The 23307-nt window shown below is 50.2% G+C and overlaps 1 protein-coding gene across 2 annotated transcripts; it reads right to left on the bottom strand.

Moving 5' to 3' along the window:
- Positions 1-563: 563 nt before the first annotated feature.
- LOC130389488 (zinc finger protein aebp2-like) lies at positions 564-23274 on the bottom strand. 2 transcript variants are annotated; one of them, XM_056599298.1, is made up of 9 exons: positions 22599-23274; positions 22016-22226; positions 21769-21876; positions 20875-21061; positions 19568-19713; positions 13790-13857; positions 4425-4538; positions 2692-2721; positions 564-1359 (listed from the first exon to the last, which is right to left on the bottom strand). In XM_056599298.1, exons 1-9 carry the CDS (start codon positions 23162-23164, stop codon positions 1353-1355), a joined length of 1437 nt encoding a protein of 478 aa, XP_056455273.1. In that variant the 5' UTR covers positions 23165-23274; the 3' UTR covers positions 564-1352. The 2 variants fall into 2 exon arrangements, with proteins under 2 accessions (XP_056455273.1, XP_056455274.1); XM_056599299.1 differs by having other exon boundaries at positions 19568-19692.
- Between the last annotated feature and the right edge of the window lie 33 nt (positions 23275-23307).

Raw genomic sequence — 23307 nt, 5'->3', positions numbered from 1 at the left:
AAGCAATTCACATGGATAGGGACCCTTTGAAGTTCGGATAGTAGCACACGTCGTAGTCCTACCATACCGTTTCTAGATTTGAGGCAATGTTGCGGCATCGAGAACATGCCGGCTTGTTTTGACGGGAAAGGATTCTAAGAGGGCGAAGTGTGTGAGTGAAACACAAACAGTTGGAGACACCTCAAAGCTTTCATTAACCCATGGAGCCCGTTGTGGGTTTGTTTGTGTGAGTTTGTACATTGTGTGCGTGAGATGCTAATGGTTAGGGTAGGGCTAACGATGCTATGCTAGTTAGCTCTTCCTTAGCATGGACCCCGCCACTACTGATCCTTTAGCAGATGATAAGGCTAAGGTAAGCGAGCTAGGTAGGTAAGCTAAAGAACCTAGCCGGTCACAGTTAACGCAAGGTCTGAAGACCTCTGAAATAACATTAACTCAAAACAAAACATCATACTTTGTCATTTTATAACAAAAAGAGAGGAAACCCCCCCTTCCATCAGAGGGGCAACTTACAGTACAAAACCACACATATTTTAACAGTGTTCACCAGCACTGTAGATTGAAACATGGGAGGGGGGGGGGGGGTTGTTCACATCGTCATGGTGACCAGCGCACCCTCACGGCAGTTGGACGGAGAGGTGTTCACCGACACGGTGGTAAGGTCAAAGGTCAAATGTCCAATTGTCCCACGGTTGCTGGAAATGTCCTGTCCACGTGCCGTGTCCCGTGTGAGCACCACAGGTGATGTAAGACACTTGGTTATTAAAGACCGGCTCCCGTCCATCTACAGTACGGCTAACACCGGATCGGACCGGTTCTGGGCTCATCGGTAGTGTATCCCCCGACGACAATGTCAACACAACTTCACTTCTGCGTCAGAATGACCATAAATAATACTTGGCAGGTAAATTACGAAGCTTGAGAGGTGATAAGTTACAAAGTCAACGATGGACGACAATTTCATGGTAAAAAAATAAGTAAAATCTGCAGAAATATTTACATGTAACCATGATCTGCGGATGATTTTATATTATGACACAAAATGTAATATTATACTAATATTAGTATAGCATATATTGTGTGTATATATATATATATATATATATATATATATATATATATATTACAGTGAACTGTATGAAGCTTTAAAGTATTTTATCAGCTAAAATCACAACCTTCAAATCAAATGTTCCGTCTCAAACCACAGTAAAACGTGTACAAAGTATTAACAAACACAAGAGTGTAGAAGATGGCCATCAAGGAAACGTCTGTTCGTCCTTAACCTTGCACTCAGCAAAACACGAAAAGGACCTGATTCTCTCACGTCCATAGTCCTCGAGAGAAGAGACGCCTCACAGGCTGAACAGGGAGACAGAGACAGACAGAGAGGCAAGGACAGCAAGGGAGACGGACAAACAAACCAAAAAGTTCAAGAGTCAATACACAAGCTAAGGGATCGTCCGAGCTAACTGCTGACGTTCAACACAACTAACAACAAACCCTTTTTCCGACAGAAAAAAACAGCGTACAGGACAGGCGAGAAACGGCCGCGATCGCATGGGAGATTTCCGGTGGCTAGCTAATGCAGAAAGACCCATCTCCCTGACCTCCTCCTGGCTCTACCCCTCGTGTCCGGGGTCGCCCCCACTGCACGTCTAACGGTGTCACGCTGGTCGACAGACGCTCCCGACGCCGCCCATGGCTGGCTCTCGTCCCAAAGACGTGGCCGGCGTTCCCTCCGTGATTGGGACCGACGCGATGCTGTACCAACACGCCATGGAGACAAGTGGGTCTCTGCATGCACACACACTGCATGCATGCGTGTGTGTCTGTGTGCGCGTGTGTGTCGATGGTGACGCATGTGTGTTCAAGCGTGCGGGCAGACTGCCACGCATTGACACACATACACACGCATGTGCGGTCTTCGTATTCCCGAGGTATTTATTCCCGAGGTGTTTATGTATGTTATTTAATGAAGCGATATGACGAGGGGATGTGGTCTGAGATCCTCGCTGGCACGACAGGAACTAGCAAGGAACAAGAAACTAGGCCGTGGCGCGAGCATCACCCAACGCAAGGGTCACCACGTCGGGATTACAGCGCGGTCAACGACACATTGTTGTATCAAATCTAAACGTAGGCGCATTGTGCGTGAATGCTTAAAAATTGTATACGGGGTAGGGAATGGCCTAACTTGGTGATTGTTAGTGCTTGGCACTTGGTTCAATGAACATCCTCACTGTACCGACAGCGATATATTGTTTCTCCTTCTGATAAATGTACTTAAAAGCGTCCGCTAAAGGCCCTAAATGTAAATGAATGCGCCCTCAAAATCGATTTGGTTTCTTTAATTGTATCTCTGTTTTCCAGGAAGTACACAGGGTCTAACTAATACCTGGAAAACAAATCAGTCACGTCCGGGGACTCGGTTGCAACGCAAACGTTAGTTAGCCGTTAGGACGGATCTTAGTAACGGCCGAGCAGCGGAGACGCTGGCTGTTGACTCAGCCAGCCGACTCCGGCTAATGCTCTCTGGAGATCTGTGGCTTTCCCAAACTGAACAAATATAGCGTGCTCCTGAATCAATGGCGGAGTGATATTCATAGTGATGAGGTCGTTTTTCACCGCGCGTTGGATGCACAAGGATTGTTTTTGGTGATGTCAGACTCATTACTGGTGCATGAGGATTACCTTTGTTTGAGTCGCTTCTGGGGCAGGCCTCTGGGGAGAGCGAGAGAGATAGAGAGAAAGAGAAACAGAGACACAGACAGACAGAGAGAGAGAGAGAGAGAGAGAGAGAGACACAGACAGAGAGAGAGAGAGAGAGAGACACACAGACAGAGACAGAGAGAGACAAAAAAAGATCATCCCTAACTGAGCAGGAACCAACACATAAACATCTCCTCCCACCAACATATCATCACGATTCTGACTCTGATTCAAGTTCAAAAACGGATACTTTAAAGAACATCAGTCAACGACAGCATACACCGGAGCACTAAAATAAACCTCCTCTCCTCTCCTACACACTGGAGGAGCAGGGGAGGAGCAGCCTGCCCTGCTCCTCCATGAAGTAGGGGAGACCTTCTCGGGACTGGGCTGAGGTACTGATGGCGATAAGGGCCGGTGAGAGCCCCGCCCAGCGGCCAAGGGGCAGCTAGCCTCCAGCCTCAGCCTGGTTAGAGTCAGCTAGCCTCCAGCCTCAGCCTGGTTAGAGTCAGCTAGCCTCCTGCCTCAGCCTGGTTAGAGTCAGCTAGCCTCCTGCCTCAGCCTGGTTAGAGTCAGCTAGCCTCCTGCCTCAGTCTGGTTAGAGTCAGCTAGCCTCCAGCCTCAGCCTGGTTAGGGTCAGCTTGCCTCCTGCCTCAGCCTGGTTAGAGTCAGCTAGCCTCCTGCCTCAGCCTGGTTAGAGTCGGCTAGCCTCCTGCCTCAGTCTGGTTAGAGTAAGCTAGCCTCCTGCCTCAGCCTGGTTAGAGTCAGCTAGTCTCCTGCCTCAGCCTGGTTAGAGTCAGCTAGCCTCCAGCCTCAGCCTGGTTAGGGTCAGCTTGCCTCCTGCCTCAGCCTGGTTAGAGTCAGCTAGCCTCCTGCCTCAGCCTGGTTAGAGTCGGCTAGCCTCCTGCCTCAGCCTGGTTAGAGTCGGCTAGCCTCCTGCCTCAGTCTGGTTAGAGTAAGCTAGCCTCCTGCCTCAGCCTGGTTAGAGTCAGCTAGCCTCCAGCCTCAGCCTGGTTAGGGTCAGCTAGCCTCCTGCCTAGCCTGTCAGCGCAGGCTAGCGTGAGGGCCGGGCCGACCAGCGCGCCATATATCTCTGCGATAGCGCTGATGACGCCGTCGGTCCACACCAGCGCTTCCTCTTTCTGGGGTAGTTCTCAGCCCGTTTATTGGTGGGCCATAAAGCCAGGGTGGGTTTCGTCATTGGGTTCTGCATCATGCCGTGCACAGGGGCGGTCAGAGCTGGAGTTACACACTCAACGTTAATGAACCTGTCACTTTCAGAAGCTTTTTGGACTAGGGGGAGCAGGTATTATATCTAGTAGAACGCTCTTTTTATTGCCTTCCCCCCCTAACTGAATTATGGAGCCAAGGGCTGGCGCCACCTGGTGGCCGGGCGGCCAAAACATGGGGCATCATTGAGACTACATTGTTCTTTAGTGTGTGTGTGTGTTTGTGTGTCTGGTATCAACAACTTTGTGTTTGTTACTGGTACCGTCAACTGTGTGTGTGTGTCACTGGTACCAACAACTGTGTGTGTGTGTGTGTCACTGGTACCAACAACTGTGTGTGTGTTTGTGTCTCACTTGCACAAACAAGTGTGTGTGTGTGTGTGTGTGTGTGTGTGTGTGTGTGTGTGTGTGTGTGTGTGTGTGTGTGTGTGTGTGTGTGTGTGTGTGTGTGTGTGTGTGTGTGTGTGTGTGTGTGTGTGTACGTACCTGTAGAGGTTGGGGTCCAGCAACATGGCGGTGTCCGCGGGGAGCTGGGACAGGTGCACCACCTTGGTCTTCAGCTGGGACCGCTCCGTCTCATTGACCCACGTGTCTGGGAGTCTGCACACACACACACAGACACACACACACACACACACACACACACATCTTGGTAAGTAGGATCGAGATGACAGGGGGTTAAAGGGTCAATAGAGGAGGAGCTACAGTTGAGGGGGGAGGTATCGTTGATAGAGGAGGAGCTATAGTAGAGGGGTGAGGTGTTACATGGTTGATAAGGGAGGAGCTAAAGCAGGTGGGAGGGGTTACATGGTCAATAAGGGAGGAGCTAAAGCAGGAGGGGTTACATGGTTGTTAAGGGAGGAGCTAAAGCAGGGGGGTAACATGGGTGTTAAGGGAGGAGCTAAAGCAGGGGGAGGGGTTACATGGTTGACGGGGGAGGAGCTAAAGCAGGGGGACGGCTTAAATGGTTGAAAAAGGCTGGGCTACAGTAGATGGGGGGGGGGGGGATTCAAGAGACAAAGTGCTATATCCAATCCAGAACACATGTTAACACCTTCTTTTGAACACAGAGTACACTACCATAAGTGACACAACCTTGACCAACAAACTACTCTGCTACTCACACACACACACACACACACACACACACACACACACACACACACACACACACACACACACACACACACACACACACACACACACACACACACACACACACACACACACACACACACGGCATATGGTATGGTTTTTATCCACACGATTTGGGGGAGACGCAGCGCATGTGCATTCAACGTGTGGCCGGAATTCTGCAGCCACACCTTTTGCTTCCCATTGCTTCCGAAGTGGCAGGACGTGCCATCGAGTAAAAGGGTTCACACACAGGGAAAGGTACATGTACACAGTCGAGGTAAACGCCGACGCAAAGTCAAACCAAAAGGTGTGCAAACAACACACCCACCCACCCACCAAGTAAAGTTGTCCGCACACAAAGACAAACTCGCTATTTCTTCCAGCTCTTTGTGTGAGGCTGCAGAACAGGGAGGATGGGGTGTGTGATTAGATATGGGAGGGGAGGGGAGGAGGGGAGGGGGGGGGCCCACGTGCGTCACCAGCGCAGAGCGTCCCGGGCTGGCAGGCCCAGCCCCGCTACCCTGCTGCAGCAGCGGCGGCGGCGCCACAGCCCCCCCGCAGCAAAAAGGGAGTGTCCGCACGCTGGAGACAAAGAGAGCAGAGAGTCATCTGCACCGCCAGCACCCCCACCCCCTCCCCCCCCCTCTCCCGTCCTCCACCACCACCCCGTCCTACACCCCCCCCCCCCCCCCCCCCCGTCCGCACCCCCTTATCCACCACCACCACCCCCACCACCAGAACCCCCGCACACACACACCTCACCACACACACACACACCTCACCACACACACACACTCCCACCCACACGCCCCCTCCCCATCCCACCATCTCCTCCAACCCCATCGTTCCCACCGTCACGATGTGCGTCATCGCAGGAGCCCCCAGAGATAGATACACACACCCTCAACGCACACACACACACACACACACACATCGACTCTCAACAAGCACACACACACACAAACACGCGCGCAGCAGACGAGCGGGCTGACTGCCAGCCAGCCAGTCAAATAACTCTCCTGCCTCGTCAGCCCATTCAGGGAGAGGGTGGGCAGGTAGCGTTCACACGCTGCAGAATCAGCACCGCATGCATGGGGAGAGGGAAGGGGGAGGGAGGGAGAGACAAAGAGAGAGAGAGAGAGGGAGGGAGAGACAAAGAGAGAGAGAGAGAGAGAGGGAGGGAGAGACAAAGACAGAGGGAGAGAGGGAGGGAGAGACAAAGAGAGAGAGAGAGAGAGGGAGGGAGAGACAAAGACAGAGAGAGAGAGGAACAGAGGGATAAAGACTCAGAGACAGACAGAGAGTGAGAGAGGGAGGGAGAGACAAAGACAGGGAGAGAGAAAGAGGTACAGAGGGATGAAGACCCAGAAAGAGAGAGAGGGATGAAGACTCAGAAAAAGAGAGAGGGAGAGGAAAGAAAAGAAACACACAGAGACAGAGTTACAGAGAGACATAAAGATTCAAACCTAAACTTTCAGCGAGACAGACAGAGAAAGAGACACACACACAGAGAGAGAGAGAGAGAGAGAGAGAGAGAGAGAGAGAGAGAGAGAGAGAGAGAGAGAGAGAGAGAGAGAGAGAGAGAGAGAGAGAGAGAGAGAGAGAGAGAGAGAGAGAGAGAGAGAAAAGAGGAGAGGAGAGACACACAAAGAAAGAGAGAAACAGAGGGAGAGAGTGCGGCAGAGACAGACAGAGTAGAGTCAGATAGAGAGGAGAGGAGAGACAGATGTGAATGAGAGGAAGGGAGCGGGTAAGACCAAAAAAAGAGCCTGATGCATGCAGGCGGACTGGGCGTGACGCCAGGGGGGAAACGTAAAACACCCAACAACGTTGAGTCAGTTAAAAACGTACATTATCCAAACCCCCGCTGTATGCCTCCCGACGTGCCCCTTTAGCCTCCGTCCCCCGGGCCTCGCGAGGCTCCGGTGACACAACAGAAGGTAAAGGTGGATCGGCCCGTAGCGGGACTCGACTTGACTGCACACAGGCAAAGGGGGCGCGCCGCGTCACGACACAACATTCATGCCACATGAAGTTGGCGTCGGTAAAATGCAGATGTGGCACAAAATATCATCGCGGCGGGAGAACGCAAGGACGAGCCACCAGGGTCAGAGCAGCAACAGCCAATCATGACGCTCCTCCTTCTGACACGCAGAGGTGGAAAATGCCCAATGGCTGTTGCACCCAATTTATCGCCCTGTAAGCAACACCCTCGTGTGCTCCTTCAAGGTCCAAATGACAATTCATTAATTACAGATGCATTGAAGAATTGTGTTATTGAATAATGCATTGGGGTGTGACTTTTATCATTACATACACGGCGAGTGGTTGAACAAATTTAAAAGATGAACACACACACAGTAAAGGTGCGCACACGCACACGGTAAAGGTGTACACACGGTAAAGGTGTACACACGCACACAGGAAAGGTGTGCAACATGCGCACACACACACACACGACAGGACGAGCGGGGAAACCTGGTTAGCTACTAGCTTTTAGCGTACTAGCTAAGCCACACAGTGCTCTGTTGCCTGAAGCTAGGGCTGCTAGTGAGGTAGCCTCCTCGTACACACCCACCCCTCTTCTCAGTGTGCATCACGTGGCCCTGCCCATCTGATACTGCTCCAGCTGCTTCACCTCAAACCAGCAGCAGGCAGGGAGGCAGGGATACCTCCAACCTCTTCCCAGTGAAATGTTTCTCGGTAAGATAACAATGCCTCAGGTTACACTTCAACATGGAGAGCATGTTGAAAGAGAGAGTACACGAACGAGCAGGGAACTATGTGGCTGTGTGTGTGTGTGCGTGTGTGTGTGTTCTCTGCATTTGCGTCACTGCTGTTACATGAGAAGGCGGGCGATAAGATGGCGAGAGCCCCCTGGCTAGCCTCTGCTCAGATCTGGTTCATGGCGGTTCTGAACTCTGTGGGGCGGCTCTTTGAAGGGTCTGCTGTTGTATGTCTGGGGGGTGACCTGCTCTTCAAGGATGTCTCTGTTTACCCGGCATGGTACGCACACTGTACCTACCCCGACCCTTCCATCACCTTTAATGGCGACAGGGACAGAGGGGGATCGTGGAGAGGATGAGGGGAGAGGGAGACCAGAGCCAGGGAGGGGTCTCTCTCCTGCCTGGCTCCCCGAGTGTTGACTCATGTGTCCGCGACGCAACGGGACCACCGTGGGGGAATACACATGGAGGGGGGGACCCCGGTCACTGGGACAAACAAGCGTGTGTGTAAGAGTGTGTGTGCGAAAAAACACTATGTATGTGTGTGTGTCACTGGTACAAACCACGGTGTGTGTGTGTGTGTGTGTGTGTGTGTGTGTGTGTGTGTGTGTGTGTGTGTGTGTGTGTGTGTGTGTGTGTGCGTGCGTGCGTGCGTGCGTGCGTGTAGCCTAGTGCAGAAAAACTGGGGTAAGTCAGTGAAAGGTTTAAAAAATAAATAAATAAAATATCGCTCATCCTACTCTGCAGTCTTATTTCTTCTCAATGAACGTGCTTGTGCAGTGTTTTAACCACTCCACTATTGATTGGATTATTCTCGGCCTCACTTGTAAATTGCTTGAATAAGAGTCATCTGCTAAATGGTGCGTGGAATTGGTGCACGCAAGAAGCAAGAAGGCTGGGCGGGGGGAGGGGGGGGGGGCAGTTTGTTTTACACAACAACATAAAAACCTCTTCAGCCAAACTAAGGAAATCCCTTCACACCAGCATAGGACGATATATATTCATGAATATCCGTAAGGCACAAGATATCGCGATAATAGCTTCTCAACTTTTGAGAATGTTCTAGAATGCACCAAGTTAAAAAATTCCCCCCCACACATCGTGTTATAGTTACAATTATACAAACCGCATCTTAACCACAAACTTCACCCACACAAGAGTCGTGATCACAAGAAGTGTTTCATCCAAGTTGATCCCACTGATGCATAGGTTTCAGTTCATCGTTCAGCCTATTTTCGGGGTCTTATTCAAACGTAGAGTGTAAAGAAAAGCCTTCAAGAGTGTGACAAGCAGTAACGTGCAGCTTGTAGCCACTTCCTTCCCTGTTGAAACCACCCCACGCCAGATAACAGACAGAAAGTGGGATGCGCTGATGAGCCTAGAAAACATCCAACAACACATACTGTACTGTGTTCTGGGTAATCCTGGACGGTGACTAACTGGCATGCTGAGAGAGACCGGCGAGAGGTAACAGGCGGTGAGCGATGACGCCTGTTTGTATTTCATTATCACCAGCGGCACCAGAGGGCTTCAGCACTGGAGTCATCCAGCCATCCATCCATCACACACAGCCCCCCCCCCCCCCCCAGGACCTCCAGGCAAGGGGGGGGGGGGGGTCCGTGTAGAGTAGTTGACTGCCGCTACAAGGCCAACGTGGCTAATCAGTTACGCGTTAATTAAAACGGCGTTAATGAATCTCAGCCGGAACACGATTGGTTCGGCATTAATGAACCCCGGTGTTCCCATGGAGCGCGGCGATCCGAGACGGCGAGGGGGTGATGTCGTGCGTGGCGGGCGGGCATTATGAGGCGACCCCCCCCCCACACACACACACCAGGAAGTTCCAGGGACCGCTGCCGCCGCCCCGGTGGAACCACGGCGCTCCGGCCGCGTCGGTCGTCTCTCCGGCGTTCCCGAACAACGAGGGCCGTGTTAAACATTCACCAGGAATGGTTAACGGAGCCTGCGGGGATCCACTTAACAAACCGCCCCCTCACTGCCTTAAATGATGCAGACGACACGGTGGTTAACGGGGCGAGAGGCGTCACGCCGGGCACGCACCGCCGCCGCGTGTCGGGGTGCGTGGGAACGCTCGTCTGGAATTCCGGTTGACGGACGCCGACGATGGGCTCCACGTCTTCAGGGGGCATCGAGCCGGCCTGCTGTCGGAGTCTGGCAGGTTCCTCTCTTCCCCTCATCATTTTCAACCTTAACCTGTTTAACCCCGCCCCCCCCAACCCCTCCATTATTCACTCTCAACGCTCTTCTCTGGCCCACGCGGCATCGCCCACCCACTCGCTCGCGTCATTCTCTCTCTCTCTCTCTCTCCCTCGCTCGTCCCAGCTCCCATTTACTTTGGTGTATCTTCCCCCCCCCTCTCCCGCGCTCGCTCCCCTCCCCCGCGTCGCAATCTTTCATCCATCTCCGCCTTTGTCTCTGTCTCTGTCTCGCATCGCGGCGCCCTCGCTGTTATCCATCCCCGTCTCCTTGAATGGGAGGAGACAGGACCCCCGCCCCCCCGGCCACACACAGAGGTGGATGTCCGGTGTGTGTGTGTGTGCGTGTGCGCGCGCGTGTGCGTGCGTGCGTGCGTGCGTCCGTGCGTGCGTGCGTGCGTGCGTGCGTGCGTGCGCGTGCGCCCCAGAAGGAGAAGGAAGGAAAAAGGAGCATACAAGATGGAGGAACCGGGTTAAAGATGTGGATGGTGGGTTATTGGAGCAGTGGTGGGTGGTGGTGGTGGAGGTGGTGGTGGTGAAGGGGAGGGTATATTCTTCGTCAGTGCTCCCTGCTCATCAAGGGGGGGGTGGAGGGCCTTCATGTTGCAGCGTCCTGGCCCACTTGGACCCAGCGCTGTGGCCCAGTGACGTCTGCTCCACTTTCCACGGCCTCCATCTCTCTAAAATTCCCCTTCTTCCAGCAGCCCTTTCTCTCACTGCGGTCTAATGACATCCAGAGAGTGAGTGGGAGTGGCAGAGCGGCTGTAAGGCCGGTGTGGGAGATGTCTCTCGTCCACCAGAGACCTGCTGAGATAAATGCTCTCCTTCATGCAGCTTCTGACTCGGCTGAAGGCAGATGTGCCGAGACGTTGAATGAAATGGCGGCGTCTCTCCCTCTCCCTCTCTCTCTCGGTCTGTCTCTGTGTGTCTCTCCTCTCCTCTCTCTGTCTCCGTCTATCTTTCCCTCTCACCCTCTCTCCGTCTCTGTATGTCTCTCCCTAACTCTGTCTCTGTGTGTGTCTTCCTCCCTCTCCGTCTCAGTGTCGCTCTCCTCTTATCTCCTCTCTCTCTCTCTCTGTCTGTGTGTGTCTCTCCCTCACTCTCTGTCTCTGTGTGTCTCTCCCTCACTCTCTGTCTATGTGTGTCTCTCCCTCACTCTCTGTCTATGTGTGTCTCTCCCTCACTCTCTGTCTCTGTGTGTCTCTGGACCTGCCGAGATAAATGCTGTCCTTCATGCAGCTTCAGATTCTCTGCTGAAGACATGTGCCAAGACGTTGAATGAAACGGCGGGCTGGTCCATCACGGTTTTTCTGCTTTTGCTAATTAACGATGCCAGATGTGGAACTGGAGCAGGATGATACTTCAGGAACCCTGGATCACTGACCCTTGTCCTGATTCTGCCGGCAAAGAAAACATTGACTAAATGAGTGCATCCAGGTGAAATGCTAATGGTTTAGAGTTACATTTAACCTGGATTATTGACTAAACTGCGCTTCTCCACTGCAAAACGTTACGGTGCGGTTTGCATAGGAATCCGAGCCATTGCAGGAAAATCCCATGTTGTCTTTTTCTGCTGAACCGCGGAGCTGAGAGAGTCACCGGGGTCTGGAAGGAGTTATCTGCAGCGCGGGGATTCCATTCTGCTCGCTCAACGCGCGTCACCGACCTTTGACGCTCGGAAGGCTTTACATTTTTTTCCCTTGTCGAGAACACGGATGGTTCCACGTAAATAGAGAGAGGAATGGCGTAGTTATGATACCACATTGACGCAAAGCAATGACCACGCAGTCGTTAACCTGTTTTGGTTCAGTGTTGGGTTTATGTCGGGTTTACGTTAGTGGACCAATCACTGGCCTTGCCGCTGCGTCGCCTCGAAGCAAGGTTACAATTTGTGGGAGGCGCATATCAGGCCGGATGCAAGGAGGGTCCACAAGGACGTAAGGGGTCCGTAAACCCCCTTGCGTTGCGTCGACGTTAACCATAACCAAGCCTTAAGCACGCAGCGGAGAAGATTGGAGATGTAAGACTCTGAAAGTAGAGAAATTGCGTCATAGAAATGCAGCTGAGATAAAACTATACTCAAGCTTACATAAATCATCTATGGTATATTCGGGATACACTTTCTTGGCCAACAATGTTAAGAGAACGTAAGCGTGCAGCAGATGGGTTATGGTACAAATGGATGCATTAGGGAGAGGCATCAGCATCATCGGCAGCTGATGCCTAAAGAGCAGCTACATCCAGGCCAGAGCCCATCCCAAGGGGAGATTCCCTCAGGGCTACTCAGCCCCGTGGGTACTCACCCCCCATGGGTCGTCCCCCCTAGAGGTACTCATCCCTATGGGTGCTGACCCCTATTGGTATAGATGGAAATAAGTCTACTCACCCCCATGGGAAAAGGGTGCATTGAAGTACATTTTGCATTATGGTTTTGGAACTTATGATACAAATATGTGAAGGTAGCCTGTATGTAGAAAGAGATGAAAGAACATGGCAAATATAACGGGGAAACATATCTAAAAATTGTAAAATTAACGGAAGCATAAATACATGTTTTTTTTGTGTTGCCGTCGGAAAAAATAAGTACTTTTGTGTATAGTTTGTTGTATGACAGTCAAGAGACTTGTGAAGCAACATTTTATATCTGTAATTTAGAGTTTGATTATGTTATTTGAGATGTATAGGATGAGTTTACATCCACCTACTTGTATGCGCATTTTGAAGTATTGTATTTCAAAATGTTCGTAACATTTGCTGAACAATTACATCGAAACAGGGCTTTTGTTACAGGTAAGCTCCAAGCGTTTAACTATTTATATTATTACTATTTATATTTAACTACGCACTTCCATCTGCCTGACACTGCTTACGAACCCAGGAGTATCATGGTCTGAACAGGGAGTTGGTTCAACGCACTGGGAGTTCTCCACAACAACAGATACCCAGCTCAACCCTGCAATGGGAGAACTGGAGAGATTTATGGCAAGAGTGGTGGCATGGTGGGAGAAGCTGGCCTTTTGAGTGTTGAAGTGGATGGAAAAAGGGTGAATCGTAAAACTATCAGCAGACAAACGTAGATATACTGCTACTATACAAACTGTAAACATGCAGAAAGCACAAAAGGTCCGGGCCGTCTCTCACACACACACACACACACACACACACACACACACACACACACAGTGTTGTCCCAAAAAGGCGACAAGTTGGGATAGAGAGTCTTCACATTGTATATAACCCTCAGCCAAACCACTGAACATCTTACGCAAGACATACCAAGGGACGGTTGGATTGGGACTCTGATCCCCACCAAGAAGTCCATAGTTTGACACGTTTGACTGGACAAGAGGTTTTGATGGTGAATGTATGACGTATGAAGTCCAGCCATACTTATAACCCACAAATATAACTATTTGATCAGAGAGAAGCATGTGTTGTAAAGGAAAGGCGAGATCAAAAATAAATGCAGGAGATGAACGGCCTCATTTGAAGTTTTAGGAAGCACATGTTTAATGCAGTGATGTGTAATGCAGTCATGTGCTTTGATATGACAGCGTTTGATTGGCTAGTATGCCATTGAAGTAGTTCATCAAAGCGTTTGCCAAAAACTATTTTTGCGTGCTCATACTTTGCCCGAGTTCAATAGTTTATGAATTGAATTTCTAATGTAAAAATCATGTTAGTGTTTTTTTTCCGTGGAATAAGCTTTGACTAGGACTATGAAGCACGACGGGACTTAAAGTAATAATAGATATATCCCGATGCTACTCACATGTCCTCAGGTGTCCAGTGCAGTAGGACTTTCACCTTTCCAGAACCTTCCTTTCTCCTGGCCAGAACCTGTCCAATGAAACAACACAATAGATCACGTTTTAGGAGAGAAAAGCAAACAAATTACTCTGTAGTTCATGTTGTATTCAAAACATTTGCCTCTTTCGTAGAAATGTTGGCAATTCCCCAACGGAAGGGGGTTCTGTTGGATCAAATCAAACCCGAACCAACCCCTGCTGTGACCAGGAGGCCTTAGGCCACAACGTCCGGTACTACTGACAAATCCATCTGTACTGTGGGTTAACAACATCTGAAAGTTTAGTTTCAAATTCACCAGATACAACCAGCCTCAACAGAAAGGGCATCATTCAGGTTTCCAACTGGCATCCTTTTGTCATAGGCCTGATCTGGTTTCTATCGCTCTTGGCGGAACTGGTCTTCAAAACACTTTCCCTTTGTCTCAGAATCACTCCTGCAACCATCCCTTCGCCAGCGAGCGCCCGGGCTTCAACACTCTGAGCCAGGCATGCAGCAGGAGGATCACACAGGATCACGGACGCTGAGGGATGGACGTCATAAACCTGACACGCCTCTTCCTCATTGGATAATGTCAGCACCGCACCTCACAAAAAAGGGGCGGGCTCCGCCTTTCACCTCGCAGACCAATTAACCAATTAACGAGTCGATGTTGATTATAGAAAAAGACTCAAGACTGTTGTTCAGAGTTCACCTAGACTTTGCATAACCTGCCCCTTTACCCCCCACCCCCCTCTTCTCATGCACTTATTGTATGTTGTGCGTCCTGGCTGTTAATGTACGCACTTATTGTATGGTGTACGTCCTTGCACTTAAAAATAGTACTTAGCATCGTGTAGCATCTTAGCCTAGCTATCTTTGTTGTATACGGGGAAGGGGTTAACCTAGCGATTGTCAGCGCTTGCCACTTGGTTCTATGAACATTCCTAGTGTATCGGCCGTGATATATTGTTTCTCTTTCTTCTGACAAAGGTGCTTATTGTAAGTCTCTTTGGATAAAAGAGTCTCCTAAATGTAAATGTAAATAATAGAGATTTGGACCAATGAAGTATCACGACAGGACAGACTGGCTCCGGCCCCTGACCTGTCCTTAAAAAGGAGACAATCCGATGCGTTGTTGTTTGCTCGTGACCCGTTGTCGCCGTGTTTCGCTCAAGGTAAACATGAATGGAATTCAGCGCTGGTATGGAGTCGAGTGGGAGTAGGAAAGACTAGAAAAATGAATCAAGGTAGCCAGAAATAGCTGCGGATAAGAGCACTTGCGTCAAGCGTACATTTTTTTCGCCGAGGTTCATCTATTTATAGGAGGGCAATTGAATGAGCTCACACGTGAATAACTTCTCTTACGCACGCAAATATCTGGAATGATCTTCCTAAGGGCCTCTGGGGACCGGAGGAGGCATTCACGGAAACTGCTTTGAGGACAGGGGAGACAAGGACTCGGCCCTGGGAGAGAAGAGAGAGAGAGAGAGAAAGAGAGAGAGAGAGAGTCGCTTTCTTCCTCTCCGCCTGATCCTGCTCCTCCCGTCCTCATTCCCTTTAGTCAAACATGGATTCCTTTTCTTCTTTTCATACCGTCCCATGCTGTGTGGCTCTTTTAAGCCCAGCAGGTGAATAATAAGGTCTTTATCCACCCCTGGTTCCAACGCTCTCTCTGTGAATGCATGCGGACGCTCTTATCAAGTCCCCTTCTAACCTTTGGCTCCCCGGGGGGTTTGGAAAGCCTTGCACCTTTCCCCGCTTTCAATCCATCAGACAGGGCCCGGGGTCTCCCGAGGTCAGGCAGACAACACGACGATGCCTTCTTGGCCGCGTCCTCCTAAAGAACGCCGCGTGTGACTTACAGTATCTAAGCCCACGGCTCTGCCTCGCCAACCAAAACACGCGCGCCCTCGCCGTACCCCCGGGGACGGATGATTATACTGCCATTGTAAACAAGAAGCAACTTACAGGCTTCAGACGTAGTACAAAGTCTGGAAAAAGCTTTCACGGCCATATTTTACTGTGAACCCGACAAATAAAATAACACCGTATCTCATACCAGGCGTTTCATCTTTTGAGATGTTAAATTAATCCTGACGGGGTGTTTTGTTTGTGTCGGAATCTTTGAAACACGCGCAAATATCACCCTGCTCCCATAATCTTTCTGCAAGCAATTTACTTGCTTGCATTTCTCGCTAAAGCCAAGCTAGCTAGCCCTCCACATAAGTTCCCCGTGTACCTATTACACTCAAGCAGGAGAAGAGGGCGTCTCTTCCACTTCCATGTTGCGACAAACACCCCTGGAAGGCTTTCGCACCGGGTCCAGGTTTAATGCCCGTCAAGGTGGGAAGATGCAATCTCGGCCGTCCTCAGACCTGCAGCTGAAACTCATCACACTAGCAGCTTCTTTATTGCTCTTTTAATTAAAGAGGCCTGGGAGTTTGGCCTGTGGCCTTGGGCTGCACACGGAGCCTGCCTCATGCTCGTCAGTCTGGGCGCCCCTTCTCTTAAAGGGGCTGCGGCCGTGGTGCCCGGGAGTACGCCGGCGTTGGGGAAGCAGAAAGGTACCGCAAAATGGCGGACGGCTGGCTGGACAAAGCGTGTTTTTGGGGACGCAGTACTTATTCAGGTCTGTTGTGACCGTGGGTCTGGTTGAATAGATGGAAACAAATATCTCATAAAGCCACGGGTACGAAGAAATAAGAGGAACAGGAAGAGAAAAAGAGGAGGAGGAGGAGGAGGAGGAGATGGATAGGACGCATGACATTACCACCGCTCCAAAACAAGCATGAAAACATAACAAATGGACGGAAGCGAGGCCTGCTAAATACGGGTGGCTGTCTGGTCTAAGCGGGTCGAGCTCTGGATGACGCAGACCGGGGCGCGCACACAGAAGTGTCCCACAATAAACATGGTGACTGTGCAGCTCCAGTGAGTTAGCGGTCCCCACCGGTCAGCCCCCCCGGGCCCCCCCTCCCAGAGTCCTCCAGAAGGGTCAGAGCCATGGTGAATAGATGGCCAACTTTACGACCGGCTGCTCTGATTTCCCTTCCGATTCCAGCCCACTGGCCCCTGTTTAACCCCCCCCCCCCCACACACACACACACACACACACACACACACACACACACACACACACACACACACACACACACACACACACACACACACACACTCTCCCGCGTCTCTCAGCTTACCTCCTTCTCACTGCTCCTCTCCTCTCTCTCTCTACCTTCCTCCTCAGTCTCTCTCTCTCTCTACCTTCCTCCTCAGTCTCTCTCTCTGCCTTATTCCTCAGACTCTCTCTCTCTCTCTCTCTACCTTCCTTTTCAGTCTCTCTCTCTGCCTTACTCCTCAGTCTCTCTCTCTCTTCCTTCCTCAGTCTCTCTCTCTCTCTCTCTCTCTACCTTCCTCCTCAGTCTCTCTCTCTCTCTCTCTGCCTTACTCCTCAGTCTCTCTCTCTCTTCCTTCCTCCTCAGTCTCTCTCTCTGCCTTCCTTCCTCCTCAGTCTCTCTCTCTCTCTCTCTACCTTCCTCCTCAGTCTCTCTCTCTCTCTCTCTCTACCTTCCTCCTCAGTCTCTCTCTCTGCCTTCCTTCCTCCTCAGTATCTCTCTCTCTCTCTCTCTGGTTACCTTGCTTAACCTCTTCCCATGCTTTATCTTCATGATCTTTTTTCTGCAACACCCCTTTTTAAAATTCCTGGCCTGTGTTACGCAGTCTGGTATCCCAGAGGTGGGGCCAAAACCAGCTTCACATCAGTAATAACACAGCACTGACGCCAGCACTCGCGCGAGCTACAGCACAGAGAAGAGGGGGCTGGGAAACATTAGCAGAGAGCCTCCTCTTCATGAGCCCTTCCAGCATCACAACAGGGCGAGCCAAGCCCATGAGTGAAGCCGCTTATTTTGTAGTAGTGATTTGGTTATTGCGCTTTTACATTTCATGTTTCTTGTTTGCTCCTTCCACACACGTAAAACCCCCACCTTTTCATCAATTTATTCATTTGTAGGAGACTAGCTTACCATCAAAACACACACACACACACACACACACACACACACACACACACACACACACACACACACACACACACACACACACACACACACACCCCAAGACCAATACCTGTGGACATATCAGGGCATTGATAAATAGGTGTGTGTGCGTGTGCATTTGAAAAAGTTGTACTGCAGATGAAGACTATAAGATTTTGTTCAGCATTTAAAAAAAAGAAAAAAATCATAAATTCATCCACCAAGCCTTTATCAAAAGGCAGACAAACAGTGCCCCCTAGTGGAGTCGAGTGTTCAGGTCGTGTACCAATAACAAATACAACCTAAAAGTAAATTAATGAAACATATTATCAATTAGTCTATCATTCATAAGCAGAGCTCATTGTGTGTGTTTGTTCGTGTGTGTGTGTGTGTGTGTGTGTGTGTGTGTGTGTGTGTGTGTGTGTGTGTGTGTGTGTGTGTGTGTGTGTGTGTGTGTGTGTGTGTGTGTGTGTGTGTGTGTGTGTGTGTGTGTCATGTAATATGCAGGCGGTTAATAGCACGTAGGCTTTGTTTCGTGACGGGGGTGCACTTTAAATCTCATTCATAATACATCACACACTGAGGGTTCAGAATGGAAAAACAAGGGAGGAAAGAAAGAAAGAAAAAAACACTACCATTGTCTTTCCAGTGAGACTCAGTTCAGAGAACAACACTATTAGGCCTTCGGGTGATTCACCAGGTTCACGTAAAGTGCATTCGGAAAATGTGCGGTTGACAAGACAATTCTATGATAGTGGGTCTCCAGCGCCCTCTGTTGTAGAATAACTAGATGACAAAAACAGAATTGCTCAATGAGCCATAAGGCCATTCAAATAAGCTGGGCATTGATCTACACGTGGACTGTGTAGTGAGAAGTTGACTTAGATCAATTTAGTCCTTTTATCTAACCGTATATCCTGCCGGAATATCGTCATACCTGCTGTCTCATTATTATATTTTTACCCTAGAATTACCTTTGCTACTTTGGCTTATTTTGTATTTTTTTTACCTGATATTAGGAAAATGGCACACATTTGAAGACTTACAGTTTATAACCCCTGGAAACCTGACTTCCACCGTTTTTTTTTTTATTCATTTTAATTCTGATCATGATGAAAAGCATTGCGATACACAGGCCACCCCCTCCGCTCTTACCCCATCTGTCCACGCTCTTCTGCAAATGATGAACCATTGCAGAAGTGAGCGATTTGGTGACGCACGGACAGATGCAGAGACGCAGTCTTACAGTGCTGTGTGAGAGAGTGTGAGTGAGTGAGTGAGTGAGTGAGTGAGTGAGTGAGTGAGTGAGTGAGTGAGTGAGTGAGTGAGTGAGTGAGTGAGTGAGTGAGTGAGTGAGTGAGTGAGTGAGTGAGTGAGAGAGTGACAGACAGACAGACAGACAGACGCAGACATGCAGACTGACAATGCTGGGGAAAACAAGCTATGTCGGTTGAAGAAGTGACTGAATGAGTGAAAGATTGATTGAATGAGTGAGTGATTGAGTGAGAGAGTGAGAGATTGAGAGAGTGAGTGATTGAGTGAGAGAGTGAGAGATTGAGAGAGTGACTGATTGACTGAGTGACTGAGTGACTGAGTGAGTGAGTGAGTGAGTGAGTGAGTGAGTGAGTGAGTGAGTGAGTGAGTGAGTGAGTGAGTGAGTGAGTGAGTGAGTGAGTGTGCGAGTGAGCGAGCGAGCGAGCGACAGAATGACTGGGACGCAGACTCACCGTGCTGTGGAAGACCACGCTGTGGCCGTTGCCCACGCTCTCGATGTGCGTGGCGAGGTTGAGGCAGATGGCGCGGTGGCGGATGGCGTCCATCGACTGGGCGTCGAAGAAGTCGTACGGCCTCGCTGGAGGGACAGATTGACAGACTGAAATGAGAGCAATTTCCCCCACACATTTAAAAAGAGAAGCACTTAGATACACTCAAAAAAATGCACAGTTTGCCCCTCGCCCTTTGTCGGGCTGAAGCAGCCCAAGGTATATTTAACAACAAAATCTAAATGTTGGATTTGCACCGATAAAGTGGCGGGTGACGCAAAACGTCCCCTTCCTGGGTTCTAGTGACATCACAGGTGGGCGTGTCCACCTAAGATGTGTGCTGGATAGATCAGTTTACCAGCCTACCCAGTCGACTGTAGCAAACGTTGCTCATCTATCTGTCATACATCTAGGTGGACACATCCACTTGTGATGTCAGAAGAGAGATTTCAAAAAACGGCCTGACGCGGCTCATCACACTCACTCCTGGTGGTATAATAGGGGACCTTTCAACCTCTCCCACATGCTCCCAACACACCATGGCCCGCAATTGATCAACAATAGAATGTGTACGATTACATCCTTATCTGGTATAGATCAATATTCAGTATCTGTAAAACATGGACCATTGCATCCAGCTCTCTGTTTATTTCAAGTTGAACCAGTTTAAAGCAAGTCTCGCTGAGACCGTGAGGGATATCGTCCACTCAAGCCGGACACGCAGATGTCATTATAAGAACGAGCCACACAGTGTCAGAGTTCACCTAGACTCTGCATAGCCTCCCCCCCCACACCCCTCTTACTCATTGTATGTTGTAAATCCTTGCACTTCAAAATATCCTAGCTATCTTTGTTGTGTACAGGAATTAACCTAGTGATTGTGTGCTTGGCAGTTGGTTCTATGTACATCCTTACCGTACCGACAGCAATATATTGTTGTTTCTCTTTCTTCTGACGAATGTACTTTTTGTAAGTCGCTTGGGATAAATGCCCTTACTTTACATTTACATTAAGCAGACGCTTTTACCAAAGCGACTTAAAGTAAGGACTTTTGTTAGAGCAACCGCACAATATATATCAGTCGATACAGTAAGGATGTTCATAGAACCAAGTGCCAAGCACTAACAATCGCCAGGTTAACCCCCTTCCCCTGCAGGTTGACCTCCCTATGCACACTGGCCCATTCTGAGTTTGTTGTAACTATACCGGGGCCTTCGGGCCTTCAGGGCGAGGGTTCTGAGGCGTGTGTGCGCGCGTGAGTGCGTACGTACGTAGGGCGCGCCGGCGTTTGTTCTTGAGCTTCTTCCTGCGGTTCAGGCTGGCCTTGGAGGGCGACTCCTCCTTCAGCCGGGCCTGGCTGGCCAGCCGAGCGGCGCTCTGCTGGCTGAAGTGGCTGGGCACGTGGCGCGCCAGCCCCCCCTGGGACGAGAAGCTGGCCGTGCAGCCCCCCACCACACACTGCGGCGGGGGGGAGAGGACAGAGTCAGGGGGGTGGGGGAGACGGGTGGGTGTGTGTGTGTGTGTGTGTGTGTGTGTGTGTGTGTGTGTGTGTGTGTGTGTGTGTGTGTGTGTGTGTGTGTGTGTGTGTGTGTCTCCTCTGATGCATGTGTGTGTATGTGATACACTAAGGGTTGACCGTTTATCCTCCCCTTTAAAAGTTACACACAATGCGTAAATATAACACATACAGGGTATATCTATCTATCTAGATCTCTGTATACACACTTCTATATATAGATCTATAGATATATCTGTATCTATAGATCTAGATAGTTCTATATACATATAGATCGACATATTATAAGATCTAGATATCTCTAGGTAGATATAGATATAAAAATACTACGATTTATATTCAGTTTAATTATGTTGAATTCCCATGTGGCTTCATACACTATAACAGTCTTTCTATATTGAACTTTAGTTTTGTTGCGATAACAAACACAATCCCCCCCGGCTAGGTTGTAGGAGAAATTAGGAAAGGGGTGATGTATATCCAGTGTATAAATGACGCACACTGTTAATGTTTCCATGCGGGTGCAGGTACTGCTAATGCAGACATGATATCCAGACGCTGTAGCTTCACAATAAAACCAACTAACCTAACTATAACATGTCTATAACATGTCTATAACATGGGGGCGAGAGAGGGGCGGTGCCTGTACCTTGAAGGGCTTGTCCCCGCTGTGGGTCAGCATGTGTCTGTGGAGCCAGCTCTGACTGGTGGAGGGAGTGTTGTACACCTTACACCCCTTCCAAAGACACACAAACACCTGGGAGGAACACACACCCACACACACGTTTTCAAAAAGCTAGGGGTTCAATACAGAACAGAACTAATAAAAAAAAAAATTACAGATATATAATAGCATGATAATAATGAAGCATGAAATAGAGATACTATTCGCTCACCCCTCCTTGCTGCGCGTCCACATGAAGGCATCGGATATGTTCGGCCAGGTCCGGGCTTGAGTTGAAGCACTCGGAGCACAGGTCCCAGCAGCACGGATAGGCCGCCTTGGACACCGTTGAAATCCCGGCGCTGCCCTGGCCGTTCATCATCGCGGGGGTGGAGCGGCCGCTTGACACCGTGCTCTCCATCTCCATCAGGGTGCTGCTGATACTGAACCACACGCATGGTCAGTGGGTGGGGCAGAGAGGCAGCGTGCGACTGAGGGGAATGTTACACATACGTGCACTGCAGTCACCATAGTGCTGCTGTGCTGCTGCTGCTGGTAACACCGCTTTTTCCCCCCGTATCGTTGGAGGGACAGGTGCAAATGCTCCTGGCAGTGGCAAGAATCAGCCACATAGCATGCGTGACTGAATGGTGCCTGTAACTGATTCTCCTCGCATGCCAATGGTTATACTCAGGCCAGAACCTGTTCATTCTGTTTACCCAAAAATAATGTTTAAATATATATATAATATCATATCTTATATTGAATGTGATATAAAAACAAACACGGGATATATTGCCTTAAACCCAACCAACCTGTCTTCAGAATCCATCCGGCTCAGGGGCTCCCCGTCCGAGGACGAAATCTCCACGCTGGTCCGCCTCTTGTCACTCAGCTCCCCGCCTCCTCCTCCTCCTCCTCCTCCTCCACCGACGCTGTTCTTATCGCCATCCTCACACGCCGCTTTACCATTCTCGCTCTTCATCGTCTCTGGAGCCTGGTTGACCTCCCTTTGCTCTTCCTTGATTTGACTTGGTTCCACCGTTTGCTTGTCGCTCAGAGGAGACCCCCCGCCGTCTCCAGGGGTCGGCTTCTCCGGACCCTCGGCTTTCTCCTCATCGTGTGCGGCGGCGGCTGCAGCATCATCTGTCAGCCGAGCCCGGGCCACGGCCTCCTCCGGTGCTGCAGCAGGTTTCACGCCTGTTCGTCCAGCGTCTGCATCTTCCATTTTAGGTTCAACATTGTCACCCGGTTGCTGCATTTTCGATTCCGCTCGGTCCCCGGTCATGTCTTCTCCCCGGCTCTCTCCTCCGTGCTTTCGGTTCGTCTCATCCCCCTTTTCGCGCTGTACTTGCGTTACTTCCGACGCGGTAGTAGCCATTTCAGAAGGACAGCTACACACTACACACCCCTGGGCTGGTTTTGCTATTAAAATTCCGACAACAGCGTCTACTGCCACCGTTGCCAGATTGGGCCAGATATCCCGCCCAATCTGACAACCATTACTGCAGCGGGCTGGAAGGT

The sequence above is a fragment of the Gadus chalcogrammus genome, chromosome 9 (genome assembly GCF_026213295.1).
Source record: "Gadus chalcogrammus isolate NIFS_2021 chromosome 9, NIFS_Gcha_1.0, whole genome shotgun sequence".
In the NCBI taxonomy this organism is placed as follows: domain Eukaryota; kingdom Metazoa; phylum Chordata; class Actinopteri; order Gadiformes; family Gadidae; genus Gadus; species Gadus chalcogrammus.
The sequence above is the reverse complement of the archived record's forward strand: the minus strand, read 5'-3'. Positions and strand labels throughout refer to the sequence as shown.

What these genes read in the sequence shown, in the direction of transcription:
- LOC130389488 (XM_056599298.1), bottom strand. Translation starts at nt 23,164, where the DNA reads ATGGCTACTACCGCGTCGGAAGTAACGCAAGTACAGCGCGAAAAGGGG. An exon ending in TGGACGCGCAGCAAGGAGGG is followed by an intron (nt 21,877 to 22,015) that starts GTGAGCGAATAG and finishes TGTTCCTCCCAG; the next exon opens with GTGTTTGTGTGTCTTTGGAA. An exon ending in GCGGGGACAAGCCCTTCAAG is followed by an intron (nt 21,062 to 21,768) that starts GTACAGGCACCG and finishes CCCCCGCCGCAG; the next exon opens with TGTGTGGTGGGGGGCTGCAC.